We start from the raw sequence: 9260 nt of genomic DNA, 5'->3' as shown, positions 1-9260 counted from the left end.
CAAATAGACAGAAAATGTTCATTGCGCATCTAAGCGTTTCCACATGCTTTCCTACTTTCCCCTTGTTTGCTTGTCTTTCAAATATATACTCACTAAATAAAAAATACTGCAAACACAGCAGCTATAGAATATAAACGTCGTGGTGTTGGTAATGACTAAAACAGTTGAACTTTGACAAAGAAGCAGATGTCTGGATAATGTGTGGTTGTTCGTCATTGTACAAAAATCTGTGTATTTCCCGGCGTGCATGAGCAGCCAGGAAGTGAATATCGACAGTTCTGCAGAACAAGGAGGTAAGTAACAGACGTACTAATCGGGAACCTTTGCCTTAGAAATGAACATTTTGAACTAAGGTGAATTTTTTAAATAGGTTTGTAGGCAATAAAAATTCATAAATTCTATATGTTGAAATGCTTCGTAGTTGTTTTAAAAGTGTTATCCTAACGTTAGCCAGGTTGTTAGCTTGCTAACTAGCTAGCCTACCTACTACGTGTTAGCTTCAGACGCTAGCTTTGTGATAGGGAGATTTCATCGATTTTTCCTGAAAAGCTGTTATAGTAAGTTGCCTAATGCAAATGACTTAATTGAAATACAGTATTAATATATACTACATGATAAAATGATGGATATCTGTGTAGGATTTTTACCTCTATGCCAATTCTTGTAGCTACTGTAATGTGTGCTGCGTAGATGCATAACGTCACCGCCCCGCAGGGACTTTGTTTTGTTGAGGACGTGCAACTGGCTGGTAATCATCATAGAAGTAGTATCAGAAAATGATCAACCTTTCGGTTTTACAATCCTGACATTTTTTGTCACTTATCAATGCAATTATTTTCTTTTAAAGTCAAACAGACAGTAGACTACCAACACAACAACTTTGCCAACATCACATAGCAGCTCAGGAAATAGATCATAAAGTTATTGATGTTGATCACTTAATTATTTGTACCTATTCCTGTAGCCTGTCAGGGAGATGGAGATTGACTGTGAACCAGAGGACTCGGTTATCTCCTCGTTTGACGAAGACTGTGTTCAGCTTGGAGGCGTGAAGGACATGAGGCTGGAGGCGGAGGCGGTGGTCAGCGATGTGCTCTTCGCAGTGACGGAGATGTACGTCTCTCAGAGTCTGGACTGTGCTCTGGATGTGGCGTACATTAACGTCGAAATAAGAGAAGGTACTCGCTTTTGCCTGGAGCTCACTGAAGCAGGACTAAGGGTGAGGCATTTCAGACATTTAACATATGTACACATTTTACATACACACACAGTATAAACATACACACATTTTATATATTTGTGTAATACTGCAAATGAGGAACATTAGTTCACTTAGCTTAACCAGAACTCTTTATTATACTTTGACAGGTAGTTGGCTATGCCTTTGACCAAGTGGATGAGAGCTTAAGCACCCAGTACCATGAGACTGTTTACTCCCTCCTGGACACCCTGAGCCCAGGATACAGAGCTGCCTTCGGGAACGCCCTGCTGCAAAGACTGGAGAGGCTGAAGCAAAATGGACAATAGGTCGAGGGAAAGGAGCTTCTGAAGCCAAGGTTGTTAAAACGGACACTTACAAGCCTTTGCTTATGGAGAAAAGTTGCTTTTATAGAGGCAAAAGTGCTATATGGACAAACGTATTAAAACTATTTAGACAAAAGTATTGGGACACCCCTCTTAATCAATGAATTCAGGTGTATCCTTCAGTTCCATTGCCACCGGTGTATAAAATCAAGCATTTAGCCATGCAGTCTGCCTTTACAAACATTTGTGAAAGAAGTCGCCTTCCTAAAGAGCTCACTGAATTAGAGCGTGGTACTGGAATAGGATTCCACAGTTGCAGCAAGTCAGTTTGTGAAATGTCTTCACTCCCTAGATATTCCACGATCAACTGTAAGTGGTATTGCAAAGTGGAAGCGTTTAGGAACCACAGCAACTCGGCCACTAAATCGGCAGACCATGTCAAGTTTCAGAGTGGGATCGCTGAGTGCTAAGGCACGTAAAAGTTGCCAACCCTCTGCTGACTCAATAACTGCAGAGTTCCAAACCTCCCCTGGCATTAACATCAGTAGAAACGTGCTGAGAGCTTGGTGGCGTGGGTTTCCATGATTTCCATGGCCAAGCAGCTGCATGCAAGCCTTCCGTTACCAAGCACAGTGCCAAGCCTCGGATGGAGGGGTGTGAAGCAGGCCGCTACTGGACTCTGGAGCCGTGGAAACGTGTTCTGTGGAGTGACGACGCATGCGTCTCCATCTGGATGGATGAGTCTGGGTTTGGTGAGTGCCAGGAGAACATGCCTCACTGCATTGTGTCAACTGTAAAGTTTGGCGGAGGGATAATGGTAAGGTTTCTGCGGTTGGCTTTGGCCCCTTAGTTCCACAGAAGGGAGATGTTAATGCATCAGCTTACCAAGACAGGAACATTCAATGCTTCCAACTTTGTGAGAACTGTTTGAGGAAGGCCCTTTTCTGATCCAGCATGACTGTGCCCCAGTGCACAAAGCAAGGTCCTTAAAGCGTGGTTGGATGAGTTTGGTGTGGAAAAACTTGACTGGCCCGCACAGCCCTGACCTCAACCCTATCAAACACCTTTTGAATGAACTAAAATGGAGATTGTGCAAGTCTGGCTCGCAATCTTCTAGAACGCCTTCCCAGAAGAGTGGAGGCTGTTATAGCTGCTAAAGGGACCAACTCCATATTAATGCCTATGGATTTAAACTGAGATGTCATAAAAGCTCCTTTCGGTGTAATGTGTAGGTGGCCTAATACTTTTGTCTATATTGTGAATGTGTGCCTGCACCCTTTGAGAGTTTTTACATTGTTTTGCTGTAGGGAACATTCTGAAGCTGAGTTAGCTCATCATCGCATCTCCTTTGTTCAGATGTGTGGGAAGTCTTGACTACATTATCATAGTATTACACAAGTGTATTTATTTTGGTATTCTGAGCATTCTGACTTAGTGACTTACTTAGTCAACCACCCTGCTTTACCTGTACAGTAAACTGTAAATGGACACTGCTCCAAAAAAATGAAGGGAACTGGGGATGAAATCCCCCAGAACACCATCTCCCATCATGCCCTGGGCCAGGTCTGGGAGGAGATCCCCCTGAACTCCATCTCCCATCATGCCCTGACACTGTCGGGAGAGCACACAGGCATGTGGGGGCCGTACAGGCTACTGAGTCACGTTGGGAGTCACTTGGATTTTCGGTGTGAGTTTGACTCTAGCCCTAAATCGGTTGGTGTACAGTAAAGATTTTGATCTTTAAGGTATTTTGTGTATTGATACCTGATGTGTGATTTAGGTGTTCCTTTAAACATATCACTGTAGTGAGTCTGTCTTCTGCCATCCACTCAAAATATATATTTGCCCCTACATGTGCAACACCTAGAAGGTTGCATGTCTCTTTGCAATGGCCAAAGATGACGAGAGGCTTACAGAAGGTTATTTTTCAATCTCTCAAACACCTACCCATGTCGTAAGTTATAAACTGCCTTAACTGTTGACCATACTGTTCCATTTGGTCAGACTTCATATATTACAGATAAAATGTTTATTCTAACAACTTATACATAAATGCATGCATGCATTCACAGTCATTTTGTATTAAATACATTTGTTTTGTTAAAGTGATTTTGGATGTTGTTGAATGGTAAAGGTATGTAAGGGTGTATTCCAGACATGGTAGTCTGGAGGTTTGTTTGAATACTTCAAAGTCACATGTCCCAGTACATTTAGTAATTACTGAGCAGTGGGAATGAGTAGAAATCCTTTATCAAACTATTTTGTTTATCAAAAAGCACAGAATAAACAGCTCCTTCCCTGCTGGGTCTGAGGTGAACAGGTTGTGGGGCACATCCCATTGAAATCGCTCTAGGATGTTGGACCAAAACCATGGCTGCTTTATAGTTTAATTTCATTGCATAAATGTATTTTATTAAAAACTGACATTTGTATAATCGCTTTTACGTTGATGAAGTTGACTGCAGAAAACTATAAACTACCCTGTACGTCTTGCCTATTTGTACTGTTTATGCTGCTGAAATGTGCTCATACCAATAAAAGCAACAACAAAGTCTTAAAAGCCCTCCAGGGAATGTGTTTATGGATCAGTCCCTTGTATATGAGGAACCGTTTGCATCTCATGCATTAAAACATTGTAACAATGTAAAACTGCTGAAGAAGGAATTTCTTTCCAAAGTTCAGTCAAAGGGGTAATTCACAAAAAATGCTTGGACATGCACTAGATTAAGCATGGCCAGACAGCTAGTTCTGCGACTCAACTAAAGCACTTCCACATCACAGTTGGATTTCCTGTAAATGTGCAGTCTAGTCAAAGCCTGTTTATTTTGGAAGAAATACTGACTTTTAGAAACAGCTTTTTGTGTCAAGTAAACAACGTAAGCGTTTAAAACCACGGACTATCATGAGCTTACATTGACCAATCAAAAAGTGATGTTTCTTCGAGGGTGTACATGAGTTCAACATGTGCAGATGCTAGCACGATCTACTGATGTGTAGTCCTGAAAGTGGCTTCCTCATGACTGTGTTTCCAGGGGTCAACTATGTCTCATGTTTGTCTTGTAGAGCAGTGATTCTTTTACTTATTTGTTTATTGATTATCTGGACAATGATTAATCCTTCCCTACCCCAGACATTAAAATAGATAAATTCCACACGATTATTTTAATGAACAAGTAAATGAGTTTATTAAATATTTATTTAGAAATGTCTTTAATCAATGTAGTATATGTTTTGGTAAAAATGTTAAAATACAAGAGACGCTAAATGCATTTTCTGGCTACATAGCAGCCAGTAATGTAAAAGCCATTATTAAAGGGTGCTGCACAGGAATGTAGACAAAGTTCTGGCATAATGGATGAAATTATATCCAAGCCAAACCTGTTAAATCCTCGCCTAATTTAGCAAATCATAGAGGACAGAATACAACAATAATTCCGTAATCATTTGAATGAGAATTTGGCTAATTGTAAATGGTTAAACCCCAAAACCAAAAGTCTGTAAACGATTCAATAAAGCTCTATATTAAAATCTAAAGAACTGTAAAACCTGAATTATTTAAAAGAAGAAATTGCAGGTCATCATAAACTAAATATGATCTGCTCGTCACAGTTAGGATCCCTTTTTGAAGTCATCAAGGTGCTTTGATCAGCTCTCAGCTCACAATCTGAACTGGGAATTTGATGCAGAACAAGTCCTTGCCGGTGTCATCTCTTAGTTCCCATTCCACAACCAGCTTTAACTACAATAAGACAGAAAAGGACAGACCCAAGTTAGATTTTAGCACGATAACGGTAACCTATGCTATTTGATTAAAGATCAGATTGAGGAATTTAAAGTGCCTTTTAGAGAACTGCAGTGAGCATTTCCCTTTTTCACATCTGCAGTTTAACTGGGCCATCCTATAGTAAGCCTAAAGACCTTCAGCATACTTACATCTGCAGTTTAACTTGGCCATAATATAGTAAGCCTAAAGACCAGAATACTTACAGATGGGTACTCAGTCTTTACTGGTAGCATATTCACATAGGTATAGCTCTTCTGTTTTTGGATGGGGCAGCTGATCCCAGACTTGCAGCCGTCTTCAATAGGGATGGGGAATGGGATCGGAACACCCGCGATCACGCCGTGAACAACTGCTTTGCTGGTATCGCTTTGCACTTCTAGAACGACATTTAAATGAATTAATTAGGGGGGGGGTGATGGTATTTTACCTCTCACGAACAGCAATATTGTATGCAAATACAATTTACCACTGCTGAAGGTCACGTTGACAGCATATGATTGTCCTTTGTGGAGCTGGCATGGTTGTGTGGGACAAGGGTTTATCTCGACCATGGACACCTTGCCAACAGCAGACCCTGAATGGAGGATAAGAAAAGACTGACGACTAAAAAACAGGCTACTTAAGACATTTTAGTTTAGAAAAAGACACAACGAGCCTAACTGGCAACTAGAAAAACAACAGGAAACGAAGTATTTAAATATAGCCTAGTATCAAAGGACAGCACACACCCGAAGCGCTGGATTTTAACTTACCACAATCGAGATATTTCACTGGTACAGCACCGGTGACTGCAACAAGTGAGAACAAAAGTATGTACGTTGTTCGGAGATCCATTGTTTACTTGCAGACCTGAAAAGTTTATAATTCAAGTCACCAATCACTAGTCTTTTCAAAATTCCAAAAACCAAATATTTGACTAACCACCAGTTCAGTGATTCCGCAATCATATGACTGATGACACAACTAGAAATATTTCCAACTAGCTCCCCCTCTCCTCCTACGGCTTAAAGATTCGAAACGTACTAGAGCTAGCTACAGATTTTTGACTCGCTGCTACCAGGTAGTTAAATTAGCTTACATCGGTTATCTGTATCTACTGTTGTCGGTTAACAAATCTCACGTTGAATTCAACAAACTCAATCCTCTACATATAGACTGTACACGACAGATAAAGCTAATTACTCATACCTTTGTAAATATTCCTGTTTGATGGGGTGTGTGCTACACCTAGGACAGACTGTACTTCCTCATCTGTCACGGGACGCCTGCTATTTACAGCGATTGTTCAAAATGTTTTGGACTCCAGCGTTCGCCGAAACAATGTGGGTGTGGAAACCTGGGCGGAGTTTAACTGTGGTTAAAAGTGTAGGCGGCTGTGTCCTCTACTCCTCTCATTTCATATCGATCTATGAAATCATAAGATCACCAATAAGGACTGTGCATCATAATACATGTTTACATAACACAATATAATATCCCTATCAAACTACTTGGGTGGACTAGGTAGCTACGGACATAGACATAATACATCTTTATTATGTCTATGGCTGGATGTGTCCGAGCTTAGCTCTGGACAAACTCCACCCACAGAACGAATTGTCGGCTGTCCCATGACGGAAAAACGAGTAAAAGTAAACAGAATCATTTGCTAGTTATTTCAGCCAATCCGTTCCTTCGTCTTTCGTCACTGTTCGTGACGTAGGGGCAAACACAAATGTTATGGAAGATGTCACTCTTTCGAGGAGCAATTCTTTGTGCGTCAAAGACAAGAGTATTTTGCCTTGCTAGGTAAATATCTATATTTAATATTTATAGTATGATCCCATATGTAACTTTGACATTCATTTTGATGTATCTACAGTAGTTGTGTGGTTCTTAGGTTTTGTAATACTGACGCTAGTAACGATGTGTCGCACGCCAGTTAGCTAACGCTAGCAATATGAGAGGACCTTTAACTAACTACACAGTTTGGGCACAAAATAAACTTGCACAAGTCTCACTCATTGTAGTTATTTTCATATCAGACACAACGCACATGACAGTAGCCAAATTTTACAGATTACAGTAGTCCAGCAAGCTCACAGTTTCATTTAAATTGCTAACGGTTTCTCGTTTGCTAGCTAGATGGTGCCAGCTAGATATCCTCCTGACCCCTGTCTGAGAGTTCACTGTCACACTAGCTAGCAATCTTGTTGTGGTTTTACACCCTAGTAGGTGGCTGCAGCACTAGTACATTTATTTCACTATACTGTACTACTCGTGTCCTTGTCGGACATTTGAGCTAACTAGCGCAGCTTTAATCATAATTGAAAATAATTAAAAACTAGTCAAAGAATATTGTGATGCTTTTTGGTGTCTCTCTGACATTTGTTGGGTATATGCCTTCCAGGGCGTCGACATCACTCCCTCAACCAATACTGCTGAAATGCACCGAAAAGGCCATCTCCACCGGGGTGCCACGCTACAGCAGCACTTCAACCCAGGAGAAACCGGAGCCGACAAGTAGTCCATCCGAGGAGAAAGTTCACCTCAGCGAATCTTGTGTAAAGGTGAGCACATGCACCCGGTACACACTTCTGTTTAATTTACACACTCGTTATGCTTTTTGTTTATGTTGATAAAACATAGATGTTCCCCTCTTTTCCACTGTTTTAGAGATTAGGAGAGATTATGGTAAAGGGGGAATACTTTCGGATACAAGTGGAAGGGGGAGGGTGCTCAGGATTCCAGTACAAATTCGCTGTCGATTCCAACAAGAACGAGGATGATAGGTAATTGACACCACTAACTAACACCTTTGTTACTTCCTTTTTGATCATTTATGAAGACTAGGAGCATTGTATCCGCTCTGTATCTTTGTATCTTTAAAGGAATGCAGTGTTTCTGTTACAATCACCGATCTGCCCATGTCATCAATTATTCGGTCTCTTAATTACCTTTATGACCTCACTACAATACTCTGATTCAATCAACTGCGTTTTCAGAGTATTTGAGCAAGGAGGGGTGGGGGTGATCGTGGATCAAGATAGCCTGGAGTTTTTGAAAGGTTCAACGCTGGATTTCAGCCAAGAACTGATTCGTTCCTCTTTCCAAGTGTTGAAAAACCCCCAGGCTGATCATGGCTGCTCCTGCGGAACTTCCTTCTCTGTCAAGTTATAAACCTCCTGCGAGTTTAAAACATGTACGATCGTTGATATGTTAAGAAACCCTACTTTCATGGAATTTTATTCCACAATTCAGATATCCTCTAGTTTTGAATGCTGTAGTTAAAGTGCTAAAAAGCTAGATTTTGATTAGGCTTGATTGTTTATACGGATATTGCTGCATTGAACAAAAATAAGAAGATATAATATATTCATATAGATTGAGGATGATGCTTTGGAGTGGTCTGAATGTGTGTGCGCGGATGTATTTATGCGTAGATTAGTTATTCAGTGTAAAAATGTAAATAGGCTATATTCACAAATAAAGTATTAAAAGAATGCCGGTTGATGTGTCTTCATAAACACAATTAAAGTGGACAAAAATATATTTTAAAGATATTTGGTCTTGAAATGTCATATTTACTTAATCCTCCAAGACGATCTGCAATGTTGTTGGCAGGTCTAAGAGCTGACAAATCATAGTCATTTGCTGAATAAAATCTTTGGTCTGCTGTTTAGTATAACTAGCTTCACATTTTATGAACTTACTTAAGTCAATCAAATCTTTAGAAAGGATGCGTCTATGAATACAAAATATGAAAGTATTAAATCAGGAAGATAGATGGCCTGATCAAGACATTCTGTTATCCTTTTTTTATTAAACTTTGATTTAAGAAACATCTCACAAAAAATATACAAAAGAATATCTTTACAAATTATATTTACATTGGTATAATGTAAATCAGAATCTGCAGTAAACACATTTCATTTTTTGAACAGATTTAGCATAAAATATTCACTTTTTCATT

The 9260-nt window shown here is 40.0% G+C and overlaps 3 protein-coding genes across 6 annotated transcripts; 2 read left to right on the top strand and 1 right to left on the bottom strand.

Annotated features, from left to right (window-relative positions):
• Positions 1-38: 38 nt before the first annotated feature.
• LOC124487876 (gsk3b interacting protein) lies at positions 39-4079 on the top strand. 3 transcript variants are annotated; one of them, XR_006958563.1, is made up of 4 exons: positions 39-293; positions 965-1219; positions 1369-2076; positions 2187-4079. XR_006958563.1 is itself a non-coding variant. In XM_047050251.1 (3 exons), exons 2-3 carry the CDS (start codon positions 977-979, stop codon positions 1525-1527), a joined length of 402 nt encoding a protein of 133 aa, XP_046906207.1. In that variant the 5' UTR covers positions 39-293; positions 965-976; the 3' UTR covers positions 1528-4079. The 3 variants fall into 3 exon arrangements, 2 of the variants coding, with proteins under 2 accessions (XP_046906207.1, XP_046906215.1); XM_047050251.1 differs by having other exon boundaries at positions 1369-4079; XM_047050259.1 differs by lacking the exon at positions 39-293 and adding an exon at positions 331-353 and having other exon boundaries at positions 1369-4079.
• A 605-nt stretch (positions 4080-4684) lies between these two features.
• LOC124487830 (NPC intracellular cholesterol transporter 2-like) lies at positions 4685-6606 on the bottom strand. 2 transcript variants are annotated; one of them, XM_047050186.1, is made up of 5 exons: positions 6497-6606; positions 6061-6157; positions 5775-5882; positions 5512-5684; positions 4685-5263 (listed from the first exon to the last, which is right to left on the bottom strand). In XM_047050186.1, exons 2-5 carry the CDS (start codon positions 6140-6142, stop codon positions 5177-5179), a joined length of 450 nt encoding a protein of 149 aa, XP_046906142.1. In that variant the 5' UTR covers positions 6143-6157; positions 6497-6606; the 3' UTR covers positions 4685-5176. The 2 variants fall into 2 exon arrangements, with proteins under 2 accessions (XP_046906142.1, XP_046906152.1); XM_047050196.1 differs by lacking the exon at positions 6497-6606 and adding an exon at positions 6387-6490.
• Positions 6607-6987: 381 nt separating this feature from the next.
• Positions 6988-8790, top strand: isca2 (iron-sulfur cluster assembly 2). Its single transcript, XM_047050116.1, has 4 exons — positions 6988-7096; positions 7698-7857; positions 7964-8079; positions 8293-8790. Exons 1-4 carry the CDS (start codon positions 7023-7025, stop codon positions 8465-8467), a joined length of 525 nt encoding a protein of 174 aa, XP_046906072.1. The 5' UTR covers positions 6988-7022; the 3' UTR covers positions 8468-8790.
• Positions 8791-9260: the final 470 nt, after the last annotated feature.

Source organism: Hypomesus transpacificus, chromosome 3, assembly GCF_021917145.1.
Source record: "Hypomesus transpacificus isolate Combined female chromosome 3, fHypTra1, whole genome shotgun sequence".
NCBI classification, from domain to species: domain Eukaryota; kingdom Metazoa; phylum Chordata; class Actinopteri; order Osmeriformes; family Osmeridae; genus Hypomesus; species Hypomesus transpacificus.
The sequence above is the reverse complement of the archived record's forward strand: the minus strand, read 5'-3'. Positions and strand labels throughout refer to the sequence as shown.